Source organism: Cyprinus carpio, chromosome A15 (genome assembly GCF_018340385.1).
Source record: "Cyprinus carpio isolate SPL01 chromosome A15, ASM1834038v1, whole genome shotgun sequence".
Classification (NCBI taxonomy): Eukaryota; Metazoa; Chordata; class Actinopteri; order Cypriniformes; family Cyprinidae; genus Cyprinus; species Cyprinus carpio.
Genome location: NC_056586.1, coordinates 12,289,714 through 12,316,917, shown reverse-complemented (window position 1 = coordinate 12,316,917; position 27,204 = coordinate 12,289,714). Strand labels below are relative to the sequence as shown.

Genomic DNA, 27,204 nt, shown 5'->3' with positions numbered 1-27,204 from the left:
TGTGACTGTCCCATAGACTGCCGAATAAATAACAGTGTCAAGGTCCAGAAAAGGTATGAAAGTCGTGGTCAGAATACTCCATCTGCCATTAGACGTGCAATCTGGCTTGTATGAAGCGACAGGAACACTTTTTGTAAGCGAAGAAAACAAAAATAACAACTTTATTCAACAATTCCTTTGTAAACAGTCTCTCCATATCACCATATGCTGTGTATGCTCTTCTGTGTCATCTATACAGGTCATAGAATAAATTAAAAACTCTAATGATCTTTCATGTTTTTTCATAGATGAAATAAGCTTCTATACAGGTCTTGGAATGTGTTTTTAACCCTCATGTTGTGTTCTGGTCACTCTAACCTGAAAATTCTAGTTAATGTTCTTGCATTGGACTAAAATTTACTGACTTTACTCACACCGTGTACAGCAATAGCATTTTTGTTTATAATTTTTGTACTTTTTTTTGTAATATTTCCCCCACCTTGTTACACTTGTGGTGTTCTCAGTCTACAAAAAAATTAATAATAATTTTTTCGTTATGCTATATTATTACCAAATCATATTTTCTTTAAGTTAGCGCAGGTTTATTACTTCCTCCACTAATCAACCAAATAATAATAACCACATTATTTTTTAGCTTAGCCAAAACAAAACAAAAAAAAAACAATTAAAATTTTTTACTTTTTACTCAAAAACTGAGGCGCACTTACTCAGATTGAGGCTTATGATCAAACAGTTCCAAAAATAATTAAAAAACCTTTGCTAATGCTAACTGAAAGTTGACAAAAAGATTGAATCCAAGATTTGGTAATCATACTTAGAAGGGATCACTTTCTGTTTGATCCCTTCTCTTTCGTGGAACACCAAATTAGGTAATTAGGACAACTTCAACTAATTTCAGCACAGCACAAGGGTTTTAAAAGTTTTAAACTTCTGTTTGAAACGTGAGCCTGGCGTTTTTACAGTGCCTTTAGCGAGCTAAAGAGGTCCGTCTTATACATAGCAATAGAGAAGGGATCACTTTCTGTTTGATCCCTTCTCTTTCGTCCTCCAATACACATCTTAAACACACATCCCTTCTCTTTCGTGCTCTGATATACAGCTGGGATAGAGTATTTAGATAAAACACAGCAGTAGTGATTTCACGGTGATGCTCGATTAGTCTTTTATCCTGCACTGCACTTCTTAACCGCACGGTGTCAGTGTTTCGTAACAAACAGCCTCTGCACGGTAAGTGATTCGTGACTTCAGTAATTCATATTTTGCTAAATGACACATTACTTACATAAAGTTGACACAGTTTATATGAGCACTTTAATGGAATGAAAGAACATCGAGAGATCAGGATCACATTACATTTATTACATTTGGAAATACATGCACCATAAACATGCTCAGTTAATTCTGTGTAAAGAGTATGTATAAAACTACCAAATAATCCCCATATCATCAATGTCAATGGCATATTTAGGGTTAATTTGTGTATCTTTTGTCCCACTAAGTAAATGTGCATCTGAGCTTTATCCTGCCATACAATTCTAGAGTTCCTATAATGTTTGTCCAATACACAGTATAGTACATTGCATACAAAAGCACATAACCAGTCTATGATGCTCTAAACCTGTCATGACATGGATTTAATAGTTATTTATTAATCAAACATAAATAAATAATAATAAAATAAATAACTAAAATTACTGTTCGATTGAATCTGTTTCTATGAGAAAACAGAAGTGTCAGGGCATTTTACTCATACTAAAACAAACAATAAATCAGTTTCACAAGATTTTATTAAACAAAATGGACGTAAAAAAAAACTATGAATAAATTCTTTATATAAGAAAGAGGAGTGCGATCTCTTGGCTTTATCGTTTGGTGTTTTCATTAGCATGACAGATAAAAAAGGAAAAGTGACTTTGCCCCTTCACAGCACTGCTGAACCCAGCAGAATAAATGTACAAACATGTCAAACGCCACTCGCTCTGAACCGAATGAGGAAAACGAGGTAATGTAACTTTCACAGTGACAAAAGAATACACAATCTAGATTAACCACTACAGAACAGAACATTATTGTCCATAAAGGGTGATTTTTAAATTCATCTCATGTAACTCGTGTTAATATGTAGAAAGATTTTGTTAGGCATGGCTGTCATACAACTATACAAAACTGGTTTAAAAATGGCTCAACTCTGTTGAAACTATATCAACAGCATCGGATTGGTTGGATATCCAGACATGAGTTTGCTAACAGCCAATGATAAATCTCTCCAAAACTAAATGTCTTTTAAAGGGATACCCCATCCCAAAATTAAAATTTTGTCATTAATTATTACCCCCATGTCGTTCCAAACCCGTAAAAGCTCCGTTCATCTTCGGAACACAATTTAAGATATTTTCGATGAAAACCGGGAGGCCTGTGACTGTCCCATAGACTGCCAAATAAATAACAGTGTCAAGGTCACAGTCACAGGCCTCCCGGTTTTCATCCAAAATATCTTAAATTGTGTTCCAAAGATGAACTGAGCTTTTACGGGTTTGGAATGACATTTGGGTAAGTGATTAATGACAAAATTTTCATTTTGGGGTGGAGTCTCCCTTTAAATGTTCTCCAATAATATAAACAAAACAAAGCACACATACAATCCAAAGATCTTACAAATCTACAGGCAAAAAAGTGATCTGAACTACTGTTGAGCTCAGGTGACTTACACGATAATTCAGAAGATGGATCGGTTTATAAAGGCCATGTTTGTTTATGTGTCAGCAACTTTTAAAAAGAAGAGGAGCACTTGGCTTGATTCTACCTAAGATGACACTGATATTTACCCGTAAGGCAATGCTTTGCCCAAGAGCTTAGTATACTGAATGCTACTCGCTACTCTACATCAGTGGCATCTTCCTGAATGTTAGAAATCATGGCAGGATCTGTAAGGTAAGTCGCTTTTTAGTTAGAAATATGACTTAACGTGAATGAAGAAGTAGTGCTGGACTTTGGATGGATAAACAGATTTGATTGTAATCTAAAGCTGACTCACCGTTGAGTGTTAAAGTGTCTGTGTAGTGTAGAGATGAAAATAAAGTGTATAAAATAGTAAAGAATAAAGTGTGATAGGCTAAGTTTCGTATGCTGACACTACAAAAATATAAAACAAAAACCAATACTGGTTGTACTTATGGTCTCTGACGTATGTGATGTACAGTGACTCCAGCCGCAAGTGATTTAAAAATAAAGCGAATTGCAGAATGTGGGAGCAGCAGTGCATGCAGAAATTCTGGTCCTATGAAACATTAAGGCACCAGAGGTATCAAAATCTACTTGTTTTTTTGTTTTGTTTTGTTTTTGTAATTCAAATCTTCTAAAGGCAGTTTCTGTGAGTGCATACAACACATCATGAAGGAGACGCAACTGATTGACTTCATGCTTGAGCACCTGTCATCTTCTGCAACAGAGGCATCTGTAAAAGTAGACACACACCAAGTAGATAATTATTAAATATGGCATATCATATGAAAATATGCTATATGGCAGCTATAGGAATTGAACTGCATTTTTTAGCCTGATTTGCAAAATATATAATTTAAGAGATTTTTTTATTTGGTTTATTAATATTTTTTTATTCCGAAATTTGATGAGTATTGATTGATATTAAAGGGGTCATGAACTGCTTTTTTATTAATTTTGTACTGCTCTTTGAGGTCCACTTATAATGTTATTATCAAGATTTTTTTACATCAAAATACATCATAATTTAGCAGTAATAGGCTATTTTAACACAACGTCTTGTTATCTTCGCAGCATCTTTATCATTTGATTTCAGTGTAGACCTCTGTTTGCCTCTCTCGTTATTTAATGCTCAAAATGGTGGGCGGGGCTTAAAAGGCAGTGATGTAGAAGCAGGCGTTGATCTCCATCTGCGGAGGCGGGGTTTAGCCACACTATTACGTCATAAAGTGGCACATTCCACAAACTGTTGTTTTGGCAGATTGCCTTCAATATATAAGCTGTTTTTAGAATATTGAGAAAGTTTTGAGTTCTGAAACTAACTTGATATTTTTATAGTACAACGACCTCTTATATGTCAAAAGATCAAGGGAATTTAGATTTCTCAGTTCATGACCCCTTTAAATATAATTCAGCTGATAATGGATAGTTATTAATTCATTTAGCAGACCCTTATATCCAAAGGTATAAAACAAAGCAATTATTTTCTTTGATTTCCTTTATTTTTACATTTACATTATATTGGCATCATTTAACATTCACTTAAAGTCTTAAAAAACACTAATAATGTAATAACTGTATGTTATTCTAATAGTACAATATTAAAATGATTATTAATTTTTCATACTGTACATTATAATTTTGTGATGCCTAAATTCAATTGTAGCATTTAAAATAAGTGATTTTAGTTTTTAGTGTTTTGTTTGATTATTTATGCAGTCCAAATAAGTGACATTTACCATCTCTACTAATCTGGGCTTGAGAAGCAAAATTTAACATTTACAATTGGTGTCTATCATTTAAAATAATTTATGAAAACTTTTTGTAGGTTATTCATCAACTCAGGATACAGGAAATAATAGATTATTCATCAATTATTAATGAATCAATATTCAATTAATTGATTTATTATTGTGCATTTTAATGTATATTTTGACTGAACACAGTTTGTCTTTAAGGCCTGATTAACTTCATGGTTTTGTCTCTTGATTAACTTCAAGCCAAGTCTTACCTTGGACAGGTCCACACCCGTGAGTGCATTAATAGACACGGGCAGCTCGGCGAGGAGGCGGTTCACCTCCCCGGTCACACGGTTTCCATCCCCACTCAGAATAACAATCTCATTGGTCCTGGCCAGAGGAGCCGCTACCTTTCCAGCAATCTGTAGGTGATGGACATTAGAAAATCAAAATACGAAATCCAGGCCCATCCTACAATACCCATAGTGACCATGTACAATTCCACTGGTGACCTCAATCATCGAAACAACATAGGAGAAAAGTTCATTCACCTTGGGCAGTGCTTCTAGGACGAGCGCAGTCTTGGCGGCCTCTCCGTACTGCTGGTAGGCCTCTGCCTTCAGCCTCATACTCTCAGCCTCGGCCTTCCCCACGGATGAGATAGAGATGGCATCTGCCTCTCCGATCTTCCTGATCTTCTCTGACTCGGCCTGAGCAATCAGCACTTTCTTCAACCTGTTCAGTGTCAAGAATATAACACAAGTCATCTTGGTGTGTGTCAAAGATCAGTTTCTCATATACATAATTAACAGAGGTGGAAAGAGTACGAAAATATTCTACTCAAGTAGTACTATTACATTAATGAAATTTTACTTAAGTAGAAGTAAAAGTACCAGTCAAAAAAATTTAAAAGTAAAAGTAAAAATTAGCTCTTTTAAAATTTTGTAAAAATTAAGTAAAAATTACTTGGGACCAAGGGTGTTTTGTTTCATTCGCGTACAAAAAGTATTCTCTTCGCTTCATAATGTTACGGTTAAATCACTGATGGCAGATGGAGTATTCTGACTATTCTTTTCATACTTTTCTGGACCTTGACACTGTTATTTACTTGGCAGTCTATGGGACAGTCACAAGCCTCCCGGATTTCATCCAAAATATCTTAAATTGTGTTCCGAAGACGAACAATGCTTTTATGGGTTTGGAACGACATGGGGGTAAGTGATTAATGACAACATTTTCATTTTGGGGTGGAGTATCCCTTTAATAACACATCCTATTTGGGTTTGATGCAACATCTGTGCCACATCTGTGTAATGATCCATTAATTAGCAAAGCACTTTATCTCGGTTACACAACAACATACTGAGGTCGTATTTCACCTCAAAATCAAAAAAAGAGCAATTATATTTTTTTATACTTCTTTAAGTATATTCCCACCCAAATTCTCATGATCATGAGCATATTGTCTCCTTAATGTTTCATACTTTCTGTTATCCTCAGTGGTGTTTATATTGTTATTCTCTTTAAAGGTGCAGTATCGCAATATTTCAGTGAAAGTCTGTGCACAAAAATAATCCATTGTCTAATGTCAATAATGTAGTGATTTATCAAGCACAGCTCACAATGAAGTCACTTTCAAACCAAGCAGGATTCTGTTGATCAACACGGCGAAAATCACGTGACCAACTTGAACATGAGCAAAATCAACCTCATGCGAAAAAGTCTATTGCACGGATTCCTATTGAAATTACTGGATTTCACCCATGAAATTTTTCAGAGCAACAGTAAATGTGACCACACCTTAATACAGTAATTTATTTAATAATATACGCTTCCTTTCCTTCCGTAACCTGTATTTTTATACATTATATATTTTATGGCTGCCTTTGACTATAGATTTTTCTGGTCAACTAGTAGTAATCGCACGTTTATTAATAAACCATTTAAATCATGATAATGAGCCTTTACCTACATAGTCTAATAAGTACTCAAGCGCATGCATAAAGCTTGCCACGGCACACTGGCAGAAATAATGATGATGAATGTATCAGGGAAAAACAGCGAGATTAAACTACATTAATATTTTAATAATCTATTGATAAACTAGTGTGTTCGTCTTAAAAGATAAAGTCGGCATGCTCCTGCATGCAAGTTTCATACGGATTACATAATCTGAATTTTTTTTTTTTTTTTTTTTAGATTTGAATTGTTTCGTTTGAAAGTAGACATTTCACTCTCTATAGATATATTTTTCATGTCTGTAAGGCAAGTATACATGGAGTTTCACGCTCAAGTTCTGAGAGGCCAAGATGGCAGAAAGCGCATCCTGTTTGCTTTCATTATTTTACAAAAGCACAATATTTTGTCATTATAGTGAGTGCACACAAATAAATGTAGAGGCTTTAAAAATTCGAAAGATGTACTACTCTTATCTCTATGACCAAAATGACAGAGTATTTTAAGAGCAAGTGAGTGCACTGGTGCCTCCATCTTCTCCTGGAGCGAGCTACTGTTCATCTTTCACACTCCGCACAGACACTTGAATAGAGCACATTTTCTAGGTTAACATTAGATTAAGCAGCCATGTAAAGTTGCTACTACTTACATATTTAAGATGATAAGCCATCTGAGGTCAATGAATGATAGGCAAGCATTCGGATGTACTATATTACCACAGAATCCAGCTGTTAATGTTTTGTCCATCATGGACTGCGTGACCTCACCACTTCCCGGCAACTAATCAAATTTTGGTCGACCAAGCCTCTTTTTGTCGACTAAAGGTTAGTTGACTATTAGGGGGCAGACCTAATATGTTATCCTGGAGCACAAAACCAGTCTTAAGTCACTTGGGTATATTTGTAGCAATAGACAAAACTACATTGTATGGGTCAAAATTATTGATTTTAATTTTATGCCAAAAATCATTAGGATATTAAGTAAAGATCATGTTCCATGAAGATATTTTGCAAATTTCATACTGTAAATTTATTAAAACTTAATTATTGATTAGTAATATGCATTGCTAAGAACTTTGTTTGGACAACTTTAAAGGTTTCTCAATATTTTGATTTTTTTGCACCCTCAGATTCCAGATTATCAAATAGTTGTATCTCGGCCAATATTGTCTGATCCTGACAAACCATACATCAATGGAAAGCGTATTTATTCAGCTTTCAGTTGATGTATAAATCTCAATTTTGAAAAATTTACCCTTATGACTGGTTTTGTGGTCCAGGGTCACATATATTTATATATTTTTTATATATTAAAAAAGTATATTTAGTTTATATTTAGTTTACTATATATATTTTATTTTATATATTATTTATAATGTCTATTTGTCTGATTTATGCCTATTTTATTATTTTTTTATTAAATGAATTATTTTATTTTATTTTATTTTATTAGTTGGAACTGTTTTATTATTAAAAACTTTACTTAAAATTAATTAATACATACAATAAATCATACACAAAACAATAATGAAACATCATTATAATGTATTAAAATAAAATAGACTGAAAGACTGAAAGACAGACAGACAGACAGACAGATAGACAGATAGATAGATAGATAGATAGATAGATAGATAGATAGATAGATAGATAGATAGATAGATAGATAGATAGATAGATATATAGATGTACAAAATGTATTCAGAGGTAACACTCACTTTTGTCCTTCAGCCAGCTGCTGCATCTTGTAAGCCTCTGCTTCAGCAGGACGCTTGACCGTCGCAATCAGCTCCTTCTCTGTCCTCTCAATCTCTTTCTCCTCGATGGAGATCTGTTTTTTCCTCTGCACGACCTCGATTTCGATCTCCTCCAATCTGATCTTCTGTTGCTCTTTCGCTGCCTGTAGTTCATAGGCCAGCTGAGACTCGGCTTTCTGTGTACAAGAGAGACAAATATCACATGATTACTATCACTCTTATCTGAGACTGATAAATATCAATGTATAAGCTCACATCTGACCAGCTAACAAGATGACTGTGATTTAAGATGATGGCCCTGGATTGAAATGAAATTTAATCCAACCTTAGTGTTCACTTCTTGATTGAAAGCAGCTTTCTGCAGCTCCAGCTCTCGTTTGGAGTCGGCCATTTTAGTGTCCGCCAAGAACTTCACATCCATCATTTCTTTCTTGCACTCAGCTTCCTGATCAGGGAGGTGGGAGAAAACAGAAGCTAATGAGTGCCACACATCTAATGGATAATGCATTAGTAATAAACACAGTGAAGCCAGAAGTCTCTTACTCTAATCCCAGCATCCCTCTCTGCCTCGGCCACGCCGATGTCGGCATCCCTTTGTACAGCCGCTGTCTGAGTTTTTCCAAGAGAGCTCAGGTAGTCCAGCTTATCATAGACATCCTGTAAAGAAAATACAAGTGTCAATATTTGATTTAATTATTTATTTTATTTTTTATTACATTTTAATGCTTATTTATTATTATTTTAATTATAATAATTGATTATGCCTTAAAATTCTCTGAAATATTTCATAAAATTATGTGAAATAGTTTTCATTAGCTGAAATAAAGCTGAAGTAATATGAAATATGAAAATTGTAAAAACTTGAAAATTAGTAAATGAAAATTAGAAATTGTCAATGAAGTGAAATCAAGTAAAATTACTAAAACTCAAAACACACAAGCACATAACAGTTACTTTTACTAACAATTTTACTTTTACAATTACTAAATTTAATTTACTTCCTAAAATTAATTTAGTATGTAGATTAATTGATTTAATTAAAATCAACTGAACAAATTTAAATTTAAAAAGATAAATTCAATTAAGATTAAAATTAAAATGAACTGGAAATATATAAAAATAAAAGATAATTCAACTATTAATAAATACTATAATAGTACTTTAGTATTATTATATAAGATCTCAATCTGGTTCCCTTAAATTAATATTTATTCTACATGTATACTGGTTCAAGGTGTCACTGAGGTCTAGAAATGAGGCGGGACTCACCTCGTCCATGAGTATGATTTTGCATTAAGAAACACACATATCTTACTTTTATAGTGAAGCTGAGGATCTCAATACCCATCCGGCCCACATCAGGAGCTGCCACCTCCCTCACCAGCCGAGCAAACTCATCTCTGTCCTGGTAGATCTGCTCCACTGTCAAAGTGCCTGTCGTGAGAACAGCAACAGAACATCAGCTTCATAGAATCAAACCCGTCAGCATTGTTTTTTAATGAGGTTACTGTAATTGTTAGTGAACCTAAGATAGAACGCAAATGTCCTTCTAGGGTTTGCAGAACCACAGCCTTGATTTCCATGACAGACTTCCCCAGAAACTGCTCACAGGCAACAGCCAGCAAGTCTTGGTCAGTCATAACCTTGACCTGACGGAAACACAAGGCAGGGGTATATACAGACATTCATTTTTAAACAACATAAACTAATGAAAATTACAAAAACTGCACAACAAAATCAATGATGAACAGTTGTACTGATTAATATATTTGTGCTAATGTGATGCATTTTTTTTCAGGATTTTTTGATTAATAAAAAGTAGAAAAAAAATGCATTTATTTAAAATAGAAATCTTCTGTAATATTATTATTGTATTTCCTGTCACTTTTGATCAATTTAATGCATTCTTACTCAATAAAAGTAGTCATTTCTTTCCAAAAATTAAAAACTTTTGATCGATAGTGTATACTATAGCTTTCAAGACTCAAAAAAAACTATGTACTGACACTAAGCTTCAATAATGACTACAGTAATGATGGAAATCTAAGAATAAATGTAATAAAACAACAGTAAATGATCTGTGAGTGTTTACTTGAGCAACTCCTGTCACTGTAATAGCGACTCCCTCCGCTGTCTCCACGTCTTCACACTTAGGCTGTAGTGTCATAATCTCTAGTGTAATTCTGCAGGAAAAAATATCAAAAGTTAAACACAACCTTCAAGTATAACTAAACAATGCCTAAGACGAGAAAAACCTGATTTTCCAAAGCTTGTTAGCGCCGTAGAATTTAAAAAATGGGGACAGGAGTGCCAAAGACAACAGAAGTGCTGACAGGAAGTTCAGTATGCAATCAGAGAGATGTTCACGGGAAAGCATGAAGCAAACGCTCGATAGAAAAGCATCAGATCAGCTCATAAATCAACTAATTCAGCTGATCATGGAAGTTTAATAAGTCTTCCACATCAGTATCCAAACGACAGATGTTTATGATTCAAGTATCTCTTAAACCAATCTAAGAACACCTCAAAAAAAAAAAACTTTTACAAAAAAAACACCTGACCAGGTGTGCCTTTTAGTTTTCTAAGGGCAGGCATTACAATTACAGCTAAACACTGACTGTGTGTTATTATAGTGAACTGTGATCCTCATTTATTTGACTGGCATTACCTCTGTGTGTCTGATATAAGCCACCATGCCCACGCCCAGCCTCCCACCACGTACGTCTTTGCATCTGACCCACAACAGGCACCTAGAAGAGAAAAAACACCTGTGATTACAGTGACAATCCCAAAAGACAAGGACAGGATCTGTGTGAACTGAGTTCAGTGGGAATTCATGCTTTAAATGAACTAGAAGGTGCTATGAAAGATGCCCTTGTGAATCATTACCCTATTTTTTTTAATTGAATGAATAAAACATTTTTTTTTTCAGTGTATTAGTTATTTTGGCACGAATTTAATATCAAGTTAAACTAAATGAAAATAAGACATTTTGCCTAGAACTGAACTTTAAGTTTATTTTAATTCAAGTTTTTTTTTTTTATTGGTTCTACTTCGGGAAGGTTTTTTTTTTTTTTTAAACTGGGTTCCAGTGAGTGCTAGAGGGTCTGTCGAAAAACAAAAAACAGCATAAAAAATGTAATAAAATAATATTAAAGGAACTAAATGAATAAATAATTTGAATAAAATAAATAGAAAATTATATTTTAGGCATATTTATAATCTTTATTTTTTTCACAATATAAATTTGGTATTTATACATTAAAATAAGAAGCTGCCTTTTAAATTTTAAGATGGGGGTCCCTCGCACCAGGATGATCATATCTGGGGGTCCTTGGCGTATAAACGATTGCAAACCCCTGTACTATGGTATTAACGTGGTACCACATGGTAATAGACGGTACTTTTCTACTAGACCATAGCACTAAAGGCAAAAAATATGGGTAGGACTTTATTTTACAGTCCTGCTCCTAATGTACATACTATGTACTTATTATAGTAATTACAATAACTATGTAATAAATAGGTACTAACCCTGAACCTACCCCTAAACCTAACCCTACCCCATTTAGTTACCTTGTATTACCAGAACTTTATTCGGTAAGTACACTGTAAGTACACATGCTGTCAAATAAAGTGCAACCAAAATATGTGCATGCAAATGGTAATACCTTGATTTTGAATATATATTATGGTACGATAGCATTCTTGGAGATAGCCTGGAGTACCATGTAAATACCATGGTATTATTATCTGATACCATCACTATAGTAAGGGTGGTATTGCTATGGGAAATGCTTTTTTTTTTTTTACAATTACTAAAAAAAGCTAACATATATTAAATATTAAATCACTTTTAAACATAGTATAATAAGTTATGAATGAATTTAAACAGATATTAAATATTAAATCACGGTTAAAGCGTGACGGGATGCACCTAGAAAACATAATAAGATACAAAAGGGAAATTGAGTTTCATAATTTAATACCTTTACGCTCACATTCATCATAAATTTCGGAAATATGATAAGTTAAGAACGAATAAAATGGTTTAAATCAATCGGATGAGCTGAGCTAACGCACTGTAGCAGCTGTAACGCTAGCTAGCTAATACACGACCGGAGGATATTATTTACCACATAATTCATAGTAGCCTACTTGCGAAAACAAACATTGATATGCACACTTCATTAACTAATGACTGCAATAATTACATACAAATAATACATTCCCGATAAATTAAGCTGTAGTAGTCCACATGACGATACCTGACACAACGAGCGCTTCATTTGGTCCAACAGTCAGGCAGCAACCCATACTCGCATTTAATCCCGAACAATAATCCTTTCCTATGTATTCCTAGCTATTAAATAAAGCGTTTATTTAGTAGGTTTTTGTCTCGTAAAATGCACAAATCTCCGCCCTAGTGAGAGAATAAATGTTTGTCAACACAGGCGACCCTGCCCGCCACAGAAGGGTGGTGCGTGATACTGTCTGGCTGTGTTTGACAAACCTAGCGAGTCCCCTACATAGACAGCACCTCTGAGCATTCGAACGCGCCTGTGATGACCCAAACACGCTGGCTAGGTAGGCAGCTCACTAGGTTTTGAGACACAGACTCTGTGTTGTCATGATTACTGTAAATGCTGAGTGTATTCACGTCTGCACAGTACGTGCTTTTATTGATGAGCTGCATGGATATAATCTACGTGTTGAAGCCTACATGTGATATTATGTTTTATTAGCTTTTAAATGTGTATTCGCATTCTGTCGACATATATATATATATATATATATATATATATATATATATATATATATATATATATATATATATATATATATAAAATGATTTTAAAAAGCCTATTTTAAGACCCTTCCTATGTCGACAGAATGCGAATACACATTTTAAACCCAGCTAATAAAACATAATATCACATTACTATGTTTTTATGTTTTTTGAAAGCTTCAACACGTGATTTATATATATATATAGAAAAAAAATGTATATTGTGATATATATAAAATATATATATATATAAATATATTTCTGTGATGCATGATATATTATCATATCAGACCAATATGATGTATATCAAAGTAATCTGCTGCTTAATATTTTTTCAGAAACAATGTGATACTACCCAGCTCTGTATATACCTATCAGTAATTTGGGGGTGATTTTTTCTTTCTTTTTTTTTAAATAAACAGTTATTTTTGAATCAAAATAAATAAATATATGGATGATGATGACAATGATGCTGTTTTTCTCATTGTGACATAATAAAAAAAATAAAAAAATAAAAAAATGTATTACAGTTATTTTTGATGCAATAGAGAGAAATATTGAGTCAGGGCACATACAAATATTAAGGGTCTTTAAAATATTAATTGTGACATAAAAACAGAAATACAAATGAAATATTGATTTATTAAAAAATATATATATATTTGTATTGCAGTAATTTTTAATGCAATAGAGACAAATATTGAATCAGGGCACATACAAATATCAAGGGTCTTAAAATGCTAATTGTGACATAAAAGAGAAATACAAATGACATATTGGTCCGATTTATTTAAAAATATATATTTGTATTCATACAACAATAATAAATACAAAAAAAACAATTTTAAAAAGCCTATTTTAAGACCCTTCCTATTTTAATGTTTAATGTATAGATATATATATCGATTTTTCAAACAAAATGCTTGTTTTACAGCATATTTTTATACAAAAATATATCAGACTATTTAGGTTTATTTATTTATTTATTTATTTATTTATTGCGTATTGACATAAAATCGTAAAACAAAATGCTTGTTTTACAGCATATTTTTATACAAAAGAGTGCAATATAATTTAATAATCAGGGTAAAAATGTGACCCAGTGTAATTCCCATTCAGTAGGTGGCGCGTTGTGCCCACATTACCTTCGCGTTTCCCCGACCTCAGCGAGGAAGACACGTGGGAAAAGCTTACTGCGCATGCGCGGATGTAGGCTGCAGCAGTGGGCACTGGGCAGCAGCAGTGACTAGACAAGCGCTTTATCCGACACAAGAAGAGCACAGGTGGCGAATAACCTAGCAAAATGCTCTTTTAAATAATCGCACGTCTCATCCCGAAACCAGAGAGTAAGTTTCGCTTTCGACACCTCCCGTCTGATCATTTTTATGCGGTTTTAAGAAGCTGTGAGATGAAAGCCGGGCAGTGGCTCGCACAAAGAAGACACAGGCTATATGCTAGTGCTTGAACTAGCAAGTGTAGAGGCAGAGGTACCAAGACAGGTTGAGATCTCACTCTGATCACCGTTTAGATTGGTTGGTAGTTTGCTGGGCGTTAAATGAGCACGACAAACCTTCAGCCGACAGGATACATCTCCTATACAAGGGCAGATGTGTGCTACAGTGACCCTAAATTGTGTAAGTGTGTCTGTGTTGATCTGGGATAATTGTAATGCATGTAGCTTGTGGCTAAGCAAAGTTTGGTGGCTGGAGGGTTTATTATAGGGTGGATGAAATGGCAACCACAAATTGTACTTTAAACTCAAAGTGCTTTGGTTTTATGCTTGGCTAATTGTATTTGATATTTCACAATGCTCTTCCAAAGCTCCTGTTGTTTTTAATTAAGACCGTAAATGTGTGTCAGCTTAAATGCAAGCCAAAAATGCTGCTTGGCTGTACAGTATTTGCTTGTAAGAGCTCTGAACTGTAAGTTTGTTTAGATACTCGGTTCAAATGGTTTCTTTTTTTTGTAGAGCACCACCTAAATAAACAATTCCCCCAGACCAGTGGTGCATTTTGGGGATGATGTAACAGGACGTGCATGGGTCATCTCTGATTCTGAACAAATCCAAGATGTTTTAGGCATTTTTGAGACTCCGCTTTAGCTAATAACACCACCTTCGGTGTAAAATTAAAGCAGCTTCCTGATGAAAATAGCTGGGGGTTGGGAGCTCAGAACATGTCAGGCTATGTCTTGACTGCACTTTTTGACACCAGCACATCTCAGATCGGAGGAGTCAGCTGGGAGCAAGTGGCCTGTGGTCGTGTTGCCGCATCCCCTGCCGTGCCCCTGGGCACCTGCCAGGCAGACAGGAGAATGCATTTGCATCGCACTCCTGACACTCAAACTGCAGGGTGTGCACCCTGGGCCCTGACACCAGCTGTTTCAGAGAGCTATTTAAAAAGGTCATGCTTGAATGCATGATATTTAAATACAATGAGGCAATTACAGAGATCTATAGCTACAGTGTTTGATGGATGTTCAGGTGAATTAGCAAAGGTAGGGCCTTTGTACACTTCTGTGATAACCGTTTTCTTGCGGCCAGCTGTAAATCATCATGTCATTTGTTGACTTGCATGCTCTACTCAGTATCACTTACTTAGCTTGTTAGGAGATTCACTGTGTGCTGATTTTCAGTCTGCAGGTCTTTTAATCTAAGACGTTTTGATTATTGCTTCTGCTGCTTTGTTGCAGCAAACCGCCACTAATTAAACTAGAAATTTCCTCGTAATAATTTATTACTCTCATTAAGTCCCATTGCACAGTGTGTTCCATTAAACCTACATCTACACATAAAATTGGATCTCTTTAAAGACGCCCTCGGAGGAGAAAATAGCCTATGTTGCTTTTTTTACACTATGTATTTTAAGAGACGAATGATGTGAATCCGTTTTTGTTCCTGACGTGACTGTTTCCTTTGCAGTGTGATGAGGAGAAAGAGTCCAATGTTGCATTAGTCTCATTGTGACATGCTGGCCTGTCTGCCGGTAACAAACCCCTCTCTCCAGCTTCTCTCGCACACGCAGATGAACACTGGACTCCAGAAATGTAAGCAGCCGTTAACTGAAATGAGCTTTGTTCTGATTAGTCTGCATGTACGTTTGACCTAGTTTATCCCTTTGTTAGGGAAACTGATGCTTTGTCTCTTGACCCTGCTCTGTCAGTGGCCTGATAAGCAGTTGCTATCATATGAACGCCACATTTCTTGCATTACCCTTCACGTTTGGCCTTCTCTTGCTCACAGGGGACACTACACAGAGGATGAGATCAGCACACTATCCTACCCCAGCGGAATTGGATGCCTATGCTAAGAAAGTTGCCAATAACCCACTGACAATAAAAATCTTCCCCAATAGCGTGAAAGTACCTCAGAGGAAGCATATTCGCCGCACCGTCAACGGTCTTGACACCTCCAGCCAGCGCTACAGCCCCTACCCACCTCAGGTCAACACCCGGACGGGCCTCTTGGCCATCGTCAAAGTCCCCGTCAAAGGGATCCTCAAGGACATCGAAGGCGGCCGAGCCCGGTTTCTCCCTAAGCTCATCATGAACCCGCACAGTGGGCTTTACGCCAATCCCAGCACTTTAAATGTTCCTCACACTGTTCCACACCTTCAGACTCCTTTAGGCCAGAAGAGTCTCGCTCATTCTCAGGCCTTACAGCAAAAGAGCAGTTTACAACCACAGCAGAGCCTGGCCCACCAGGAGGCTTTACATCAGAGCCAGGCTCACCAACCGCCAGTACCGCACCACGTCCTAAACCACCAACAGACTCTCATGCAGCAGCAGCCACAATTGCCTGGTCCGCAAGGACTCCGGCATCTGCCCGATATGGCGCAATCAGTGAACCTGCAGCACTCCCAGGGCTTCTCTCAATCCCAGCCCATGCCACAGGCTTCTTGCGCCGGCCCTCTGGCCCCCGGAGTCTTACAGCCCCCCCTGGCAGGCTTACAGATGCCACGCAAGCTGCCCGATGCCGACGCCCCTCCCAATGTGACTGTGTCTACCTCAACCATCCCTCTGTCCATGGCTGCCAGCTTACACCAGAACCGGCCCAGTGACCTGAGCAGCATCGTCAATCAGATCAACCAGTTCTGCCAGGCTCGGGCTGGCATGGGCTCTACCTCCATGTGCGAAGGACAGATTGCCAACCCTAGTCCCATAAGCCGCAACCAACTCATCAACGCGAGCTCTCGGGTGTGCACCCATCCCAGTGTGGGTCCTCCGCCTTCTTGCGTCTTTGGTAACTCTGACAAAGGTGGTCCTGCTCCCACTCTGCCACTGCCCAACATCGCTGCCATGAACAGGATGCCTCTTTACCACAGTGAGATGAAGCAGCAGCAATCCCAGCAACAACGACATCAGGGCCCTTGGGGGCAACACCAGTTAGCACACCTTCAGCACCTTCCGGAGGGAGCGGCTCACCAGGGCAAGAATCTCCCCAGAGATGGCCTAGTTGGACCAGGGTTCCTCACTAAGAATATGGGCTACCCGCAGGAGGTGTGCATGGCTCAGCCCTTCAACTTGAAGTCCTCTACTGATAAACCAACTCCATCTCCTCCAGTCAATGGGATGCCCATGAGTTACAGTAACAGCCACTACATGCAGCCACCCTGGAACAACATCCTGCCCACGCCAAACAGTGACAGCTCAGGGTCTCAAGACCTGGTGGGCCCGTTCCACGGGGGCCTCTCAGGGGCCTCCATAGACTGCACCCCCGGAGCACAGTATAGGACCGGGGCAGCCATTTCCAGCCAGACAAACCTGATACAGACCATGGAGTATATGGGTGGCGACTTCCAGGCACCCTGCTTCCGAGCACAGAATCCTGGCACAATGGCAAAGATGCATAGAGCCTCAGTGAGCAGGGCCACAGATTCAGGTGAAAGTAGAAATGTGCACATCCACCACCCAGGGTACAGATGAGCTGCGGCCAGTTGACACTAGTCAGTGTTAGTCTGAGCCCAAGGAAAAAATTCCCCCCTCTTCCCGTTATGTTCTCAGTCTTGCAAGTAATCTACTGAATGTTTCCTGTACAATGATTTACGTGGGTACCACAAAGCTGAACCCCCATGTGCCACTTTCTTTTTTTGATTTCTTAAACAAGTAGCTTTGGAAAACACTGTAGGCATGTATTTATTTTAGTTTATTTTAATTATTTTTTCTTTCTAGAAATCAGCCATAACAGCTTCAGTTTATGAGATCAGCACTGTTTTTTCCATTCCTATCTGGCCTGTATTATGTAAATGAAAAATGTACCACACAACACGCATATCTTCACTTTATCTTTTTGATTCGCAAATGTCCATTATTTAAAAAGCTGAGAAGAAATTCTCAGCAAATGCCATCTGTGTGTAGTTTAGGCCTACTTGAGATTTGAAGTACTAACACAATGAAGACATTTAAGGGGTGCCATGATCCTGAAATATTTGGCTGTTCCATCTAAGCTAACAGCTTATACAATGTATAGAGGTTGATTTTATTTTTGTTCCTCTCAATGTTTACATATTGTGCTTTTTGTAACATTCTGAATCGATATGAAAGTGCAAACTGATACTGGGATATGCACATATGACAAGACTGTTTCTTTTCCAGACTGTTGAACATGAATCAGGTTAAAGTCTTAGATGGAAATGTTACACTAGGGCTGAGTCAAGCCACATTGTGTACAATGTTTATCCTTCCCTTGAAGTGTCAGCTAATGCACTATCCTTTTATTCCCTTTTTCTTTCTCGTGTATCCTGTTAGATTTCGGTTTAAATGGAGACTGCTGTAGACTGAAATTGCTTCGGGACTTGTGTTGTGCCCTAATTGCATAGCTTAGGGGTTTTATTTTATCTTTCAACTTAATTGTAACTACTTGAATTTCATTGGAAAGAGATGGTAACGGCAGGCCTCGACTCACTACAGGACCGACGTTTAGCAGCCGACCCAAAGCTACCTTTGGAAGAGTGTCATCATTCACTTGTGCATTAGTTCGTAGTTAAAGGAAAGACGACCTTGACCGTAATTGGATGACGGAAGTGTGTTGATGTAAGCGCAATATAAATGAGCACCACGGGCTAGCCTGTGGCTTCACTGCTGTGCTACTGTAACTGAGAGGTGTGATTAGCCGGTGTGAATGCTGTGTGTCGGGGCAGATTGGCTCCCTGCTTTTGCTCCATCATTAACACCATACCGTTCTTTCCTGGCAGGATCACTTCCATCTCCGTCACACGCTGTTGTGTCAGCTGAAGCCTGCCACTGCATTTCCCACCCACCTTAGGCACTTGATGTGTCATGTCGGTCTTATCCAAAATAGCTGAAATGCACCGCCGGTGACAGTCTGGGTCTGTTCGACGGGAAATGACCTAAACAAAAGATGCATTAGAAGTCGAGTTGTTCTGTGAATTTGATAATTGATCCATCGCATGCTCCACGGTTTAACTCCCATGGAGGGTTTCTCTCTTTCTCAGGTCTACCTGTGCCTCTTCTCACATTCTCCCTTGACTTTTATGTCGAATGGGTCTCTCCACCTTTATCAGGGCAGGCCATCTGGCAGTGGAGTATGGGTAATGTCAGTCTTTGGTGGAGCAACTGCAGATGAGTGGATGGGTGGAGCCGTGACACCCAGTATCATAACCTCCCTGTTTGCCCCTCAGAAGCCTTAAATATTTGATCCTTAAACTGTCCTTGACAATAGGCATGGTGTAGAATATAAATTAATGATATTTAGCTAAATTTGTTTTTGTGAAATCCTAAATCGGGGGAGCGAACTCCCGAAAGGAAGAGTTTTTTTTTTTTTTTTTTGTATTTAGCAATGTATGTGTAGTACTGGGCTGTAACAGTTGTTGCATTCACACCACATCATGTTATGTTTCCCACACTAGTATCTTTATTTGCTCTGTTCACCATTGCAGAAAAACCTGTTCCAGTCCTTTCCTGTAATGGGCGAACACATGCGTTGATTAAAAGGTTTGCGCCCAGGCTGATGTTTTTCAATAACAGCCGGCCTAGTTTAAGCTTTCACGTTAGGATACGTTGCCCATGAAGCTGCTATTTTATTGCAACTACAAAAAAGTTATTTCTTATAAATGTTGTGAGGATAGAGTTAAGATTTAATTTATATTATGCCTTTTTTTGCAATGCAATATTGTTAATAGGTTGAGCGTCGGCAGACGTAATAATTTATTCCATTTGCCTGTCAACCATGTCATTGTAAAGCTTGGACTTGTATTTCTTTCGATCCTCTTTTCATGCTTTGTTACAGCTCAAGAGTACAAAGTCAGGTTACTCTTTTAATAGTTACTATCTCTATGTGAAGTGCCTCCTCTGGGCTGATGTGGACCGTGTGTATGTGACCGTTGGGATGGACAATGACCCGGCCCTAGAACAGGGGACCGAGCTACTTTAAAAACTACTGATATCGTAAAAAAAATAAAATAAAGAACACTGTGTGCTGCTGCAGGTGCAAGATCTGTTCGGATGTGAATAGTTGCTGCTGAATCACTAGTTTAGGTGGCGAGAGCTACGCTGCTGAACTCCCTAGTGTCCTTGAAACATTCGAAGGAATGCTCTTTGAAAGTTCTTTGTGTTTTGGAGCACATGCACTCCTGCCCCCATTACCCCCCTCCCTTCCCACCCCCCTTCCCAAAACAACACAATGGCAGTTTTGGACTACAGGAGTGTGTGTTAGGACTCGGAGTTGAGTGTGTCTCATCTTGTTCCACCAAAGAACAAAATGTCACTTGAATGGTAGCAGTGCGCACCTGTTTTGTGTAACCGAAAACTGTCATTCCAGATACACATTTTTTCAGGAACGTGTTGCACAAACATTCCCCTCTAACCAAAATAAAGTTTGAATTGCATTTGCAAAGTGTGTCGTGTCTGTTTTTGTCTTTTTGCACAGTTGAACATTTCACTGATTCTTGAGTACTGAAATAAAAGTTTACAAAAGGCTTATTTGGCAAGTAATTATATTGGATTAATAAGATAAATATGTTTAGACTCATCTCTATTTGAGATGATTTGAGATTTCTTAAAATGTGTTTTCCTTACCTTTTAATCTGTACAGGTAAATAATGTAAATTATAATATAAATAAAAAATATTATCTCGAGTGGGACTACAGGACTTGGGACTGATTTTCAGGTCAGACACCAGGACTAAAAGCATGTTTATTACACATTTTGGGAGACATAAATGAACAGGGAAATAAATTATATTTCAATATAATACATTTCTTTTTTTCATTACATGTTGTCCCAAAAACACATTACTATGCAAATTAGATTTAGTTTATAGATACATTGTATATAATGAGAACACCTATTTATGGCCATTTTACACACATTTTGCAGAAAGAAAAATGGTATATTGAATCAATCTGTTTTAACATAGCTGAGAATCATCTTTATACAAAGTTTGGTAAAAAAAAAAAAAAAATTGTATTGGTGATTTAAAAAAAATCTATTGTTTTTGCCTATGCATGTGCATTCATGTCTTTTTTTTTTTTTAAAGAAATTGAGTCCTGATGTCCTCTACCGAGGACATAGCATAACATGAATTAAATCTTTTTTCATAAAAGATACATAAAAGATCTATATAACGCTATTTAGTCTATATGGAGTATTGAGGAATACTGAGTACAGGTGGTTTTAGGGTTGGTGAGGAATAATGTCATGACATAATTTTGACAGAATAACGAAAAAATTATATAAAATGATGTATTTGAATTAAGAATATTCCATAAAATAAATGGTTTTAAACACCAATGGCAGATGAAATGGTTGTCCCATATCTTAATCAGTGATTTCACTTTTCCCCAATTGTCAGATGAGGATCAATTGCATCTGCATATCTTAACAATGACTCAATCAAACATTAATTTCCAGTGGTGTTGTTAAACCTGTGTAAGTGCAGCTACATCAGTGTGTTATTTAGTGTTCTTGGGGGCTCAATAATAATCTTGTCAAAGGGGTTTAGAAGTGTCTGAAAAAAAAAAAAAAACACTTTATTTTTACATGGATTACCACCCACAGGATCTTGACAGATTTGGCACTTGCGTCGGAGCTCAGCTAACCTCAGGGCATTTATGTGACACAGCTCTAATTGGCTTTGTGCAAAACTGTGCCATGATGCCATCTTCAAAGAATACAGGGGTTAACTGAGGATACTCAAAAATCTTTTGCCAAACTCTACAGCATGGATGGGCAGCTGGTGGAGCTTTCAGTCCTGATAGGTTCTGATGATGAAATATAATGTAATATACACACTATTGTTGTACATTTAACAGAGAACAGGAATGAAATCGGTGATTAAATGTGTAATTAGTGAGAAGATTTTACAAATTGAGAGTGAGTGAATGGATGAATTGGGAATGGGTTGCACAAATGCTTCATGTTTTATCAAATTTTGTCTCTTTGTAAATGTATACTGTTTTATCATGGACTGCAGATCTAAACATCCCTGGGAAAAATTTTAAATGAGTAATTTTAAGCAAATTTTAATTTTTGAGTTGTGTGTTACTATGACATCTTCTGGTAATTTTGTGTTGCTACAACTAACTGATACATTCAATGTTTTTATGCAAGACATTTTAAGCATAAGTGATACAGTATGTTATGCTTATGAAAGCCCTACTATCATACAGCGGCAAATTCATTGAATTCATTTTTAATTTTTCAATTTAATGAAAAAAAAAAACTTCAATAGAGAAAAAATGAGTCATATATGATTCATCCATTGAATCAGTTTAATATCTAAAATCAAATATTAACTAATGTAATTAATATGATCAACTTTATTATATATTTGACCTTCTGAAGTTAATGTAATATCGAGCCAATTATGTATGTGTTGAGTCATTTCAGTCAAATATGATTTCTATCTGAAATCCCTGCTGCCAGAGTAAGCATTACTCCAAAATAATTGGTTAAGAACCAGCAGTTCCCTCATTTGCAATACATGGCAGAATCATATCTCATGGAGCAAACCTATCATTGAGATATTTCCACAGAAGCAATGAAACGCAAGACATTTACAAATCCCAGCTGATATATGCTCTAAGTTTCCACAGGTCCTTTAGACACAGCACAAACATAAATCTGAATATGAAATTGTATTTATATACAATATTATACAAATAACATTTGTATAATAAACTATCCTTCAGCTTATATAAAAAAAACAGTCCTCTTCTTCATCATGTTCAGTAGCATAATGTCACAGAAGTAAGAACCCTTGGGGAAACACAAACTTGTTATAGACACAGAAATGGATGATGTATGATGTATGCATTTGAATATTTGCATACTTACAGCAACCATTAAAGTCAGAGCAGAGGCTATGTTAACAATCATAGGGATAATACTAAATTTTCTTGCCTGGAAAAGACTCATATTTACATATATTAAAAGCATGTATTATATCACTTGTGCACTGATATCTTTAGCATTTGAGTCACATGCCGTTCTGAACACCATGATTGTCAAATGAATTCCATACACTCTGTAAAGTGTTCTTCATTTCTGTCCTGCAGCATCAGTGGAACAGCAAGCAAATCTGAGATGACAATTATTGGCAATATTGAGCATAACAACATTCCGTGTCAAATAAACCAAATTCTGAAAACTACCACATCCAAAAAACCCTAATCCAAAAACTTTTTTGGTGACACTTTATTTTAATGTGTTCTTGTTACATGTTACATGTACTTACTATTATAATAGAAATTAATTATGCATAATTACATGCAAGTAACCCTAAGCCAAACCCCAATCCTAACAATATAATAAGTACATGTAGTTAATATTACTCAGTACTTAAATATATAATTACACTGTAACAAGGACAGCTTTTTTGAAAAAGATTTCAAAAGACGCTTTGCTTAAGAAACAAAATCTAAAAGCACATAAGATATCTTGGTAACACTTTACAATAGTTAATTAGTTAAAGCACTGTGAATTAATATGAACTAACAATGAACAACTGTATTTTCACTAACATTAACAAAGATTAATAAATAGTGTAATACATGTATTGTTCACATTAACTATCATTAACTAATTGAACCTTATTGTAAAGATTTATCGATATCTTTAATATTTTTTGAATTACAGGCATGCAAACTTTAGGGAGACTGTTTTTTTTTTCTTTTCTTTTTTTTTTAACTATTTTTGAATGGTCACCATTGGCATACAGTGCAACATGGATTGAAGTCAACAAATTTTACTAATAGACCTACCGATTTCTGTTAAAAAAACAAAAAAAAATCCCACAACTTGGCTCCTCATACTAATACAGGAAATAATTAGTGTACAGTTTTGTGTGCTTTTTATTGATGTAAAAACAGACAGGGTTTGTACCCATGGATGAGTTTCTTATGTGGAGAAAATGTGATGAAGTTTCTAATGTACAAGGTGGAGTTTTCAGCTTGTCTCACAATAGAGGCTGGGCTAAAAAATATATATATATATATTATAACATGAGTGTGTCAGGGTGACTTTCCTTCTATTTTAAACTTGATATTGACAATTTTGTCGAATAAAAGGCTGTTCACAAAGAATAAATTTTTTCATTCCATTGTGCCATGTTTTCAATGTTTATCTAAACACATGCGGATGTAATCTTTGCACTTCCACTCTCATCTTTTGCAGCGTTTCATGACATGGCATTCTAAAAATGCAGTGCTCAAGATAAAGTAGGCCTAAGTTCAACTTAAAAAACAAACAAACAAACAAAAAAAACACAATACAATAAAATAATAACAAAAAAAAAAAAAAAAAAAAAAATACAAATAAATATATAAATAAATACATATTGCATATATATATATATATATATAATACTAATGATTGTTTTTTATTGCATATTGCACTATTAGGTAGTCACAGACATGCTGATATAGAGCAATATCACACGAATACTCACAAACCACCCATCACACACTATAGGCAGCACCATCCTAACAACCTGCAAACTTAGCCTATGCCTGCTAATACATTACTATTTTTTTTTCTATTGGTCTCTGGAATTGTCAGTCTGCAGTGAACAAAGCAGATTTCATTACATCTATTACTAGTCATTCAAGACTAAACCTCATGGCCCTGACAGAGATGTGGATAAAACCAGAGGACACTGCTACTCCTGCAGCACTCTCCAATAATTTCTCATTTCCCCACACTCCCCGTCTGACTGGAAGAGGTGGAAGTACTGGTCTCCTTATCTCTAATGATTAGAAATTTATTCATTTGCCTTCTATGGGTATTAACAGCTCCTTTGAATCACATTCAGTCACTATTACCCACCCTTTTAAAGGGGTCCTATTATGCTCTTTTACAAAGTCTTGATTTTGTTTTTGGGGGTGTAATAGAAAAACACATTATTTTTCATTATAACAATACCTCTCTCCCCATTCTGGCATGAATGGCTGGAATAGTTCCTGTATCAAATGAAGGCTCGCCTTCTGAAGTACAAAATGTGCTGTGATTGGTTAGCTGCTGTGCTTGTGTTGACAGTACTCGGCTGGTGGGAAAATGTCATGCCCCTTATCACAGCCAGTGCAGGTTCAGTGGTTGTGCGTCAATATAGACAGTGATTGTAACTCGTCGTCTGTCTTGGGAACGCTAGTGTGTCTCCGACATAGTGATAACACTCGTTGCCTTCTCTAGTGCAGCTCAACCAGGTCTCATCCCATTCGTCGATCTTTGTGATATCACAAATCCCGGAAAATATGCATTATAGTCCAAACGAGTCGTTCATTGTAGTTTTTGAAAAGTGATTTCTGTTAAATAAAATATCTCCTTTTGAAGTGGACTTTGTAACTTTGCAGATCTTTTTAATGCTCAAACAGTAACATTACAGACTAACTAAAGTTGAAAAAGTGAAAAAGCATAATAGGACCCCTTTAAAATCCATTTTGTAGTTGTTTATCGACCCCCAGGACCACAAGGTAACTTCTTGGATGAATTAGACTTCCGCACTCTGCTTGCCTCTTTTGATCTCAAAAGAGTGTTAACTCTGGCTACTCACAAATCAGGCAACCAACTGGACCTTATTTACTCACGACACTGCTACTCTGATCATGTACTGGTTACTCCCACTGCAAACCTCGGATTACTTCCTCCTCACTCTTAACCTCAACATGGTTCCTGACACATCACATACCACTCCACATGTCATCTTTCGACGAAACCTGCGCTCACTCTCACCCTCCTGGCTATCTGCTATGGCTTCGCTTGATCCCTATAAACATTTATCATCTCTTGATGTTAATAGTGCTACTGATACTTTTTGCTCCATCTTGTTTAGACACTGTCTGCCCCTTGTCTTCCAGGCCAGGCAGTACCACCCCTTCTGCCCCTTGGCTGTCTGATGTTCTCAGTGAACATCGTTCTAAGCTCAGAGCTGCTGAAAGGGTAGTTTTAAAGAACTACAGACAGGTTTCCCTTCTTCCTTTCATTGCAAAAACACTTGAACGAGCTGTGTTCAACCAACTCTCTGCATTTCTCACACAGAACAACCTCCTCGAAAGCAACCAGCCTGGTTTCAGAAGTGGACTTTCAATGAAGACTGCCTTGCTCTCAGTTGTTGAAGCCCTAAGACTGGCAAGAGCGGATTCCAAATCTTCAATTCTTATCTGCTGGATCTGTCCGCTGCTTTTGACACTGTTAACCACCAGATCCTTCTGTCAACCTTACTGGCAAAGGGCATCTTAGGAGCCGCAGTCCAGTGGTTTGAGACTTACCTCTCAGATAAGTCCTTTAAGGTATCTTGGAGAGGTGAGGTGTCCAAGTCCCAACTTCTAACTACTAGGATGGGTGCCTCAGGGCTCAGTTCTTGGACCATTTCTCTTCTCTGTCTACAAGGCATCATTAGGTTCTGTCATTCAGAAACATGGCTTTTCATACCACTGCTATGGTGATGACACTCAGCTCTACCTCTCATTCCATCCCTATTTCACACCATCACCTTCAACTCAATTTTAACGAGACAGAACTGCTTGTGGTTCCATTAAACCCATCGTTTCATCACTATTTCACCATCCACTTAGGCACATCAACCATAACTCCTTCAAAAACAGCCAGAAACCTTTGAGTTATGATTGATGATCAGCTGATTTTCTTAGAACCACATTGCTAAAACTGCCCAGTACTGCAGATTTGCTTTATTCAACATCAAGAAGATCAGGCCCTTTCTTTCGGAACATGCTGCACAACTTGTTCAAGCTCTTGTTGGGGAAGTCGTGGCCTAATAGTTAGAGAGTCG

General features: G+C 36.9%; 2 protein-coding genes across 3 annotated transcripts; one reads left to right on the top strand and one right to left on the bottom strand.

Moving 5' to 3' along the window:
• Window positions 1-2,603: 2,603 nt before the first annotated feature.
• On the bottom strand, window positions 2,604-12,679 carry LOC109104215 (flotillin-2). The gene is made up of 11 exons (XM_042771052.1): window positions 12,441-12,679; window positions 10,841-10,922; window positions 10,265-10,355; window positions 9,698-9,821; window positions 9,488-9,606; window positions 8,716-8,829; window positions 8,498-8,617; window positions 8,134-8,348; window positions 5,012-5,195; window positions 4,733-4,882; window positions 2,604-3,454 (listed from the first exon to the last, which is right to left on the bottom strand). The coding sequence occupies exons 1-11, from the start codon at window positions 12,487-12,489 to the stop codon at window positions 3,416-3,418; spliced, it is 1,287 nt and encodes a 428-aa protein (XP_042626986.1). The 5' UTR covers window positions 12,490-12,679; the 3' UTR covers window positions 2,604-3,415.
• A 1,436-nt stretch (window positions 12,680-14,115) lies between these two features.
• On the top strand, window positions 14,116-17,908 carry LOC109103742 (protein FAM222B-like). 2 transcript variants are annotated; one of them, XM_019117080.2, is made up of 3 exons: window positions 14,116-14,307; window positions 15,882-16,006; window positions 16,203-17,908. In XM_019117080.2, exons 2-3 carry the CDS (start codon window positions 15,928-15,930, stop codon window positions 17,882-17,884), a joined length of 1,761 nt encoding a protein of 586 aa, XP_018972625.2. In that variant the 5' UTR covers window positions 14,116-14,307; window positions 15,882-15,927; the 3' UTR covers window positions 17,885-17,908. The 2 variants fall into 2 exon arrangements, with proteins under 2 accessions (XP_018972625.2, XP_042626985.1); XM_042771051.1 differs by lacking the exon at window positions 14,116-14,307 and adding an exon at window positions 14,326-14,595.
• The last annotated feature ends 9,296 nt before the right edge of the window (window positions 17,909-27,204 follow it).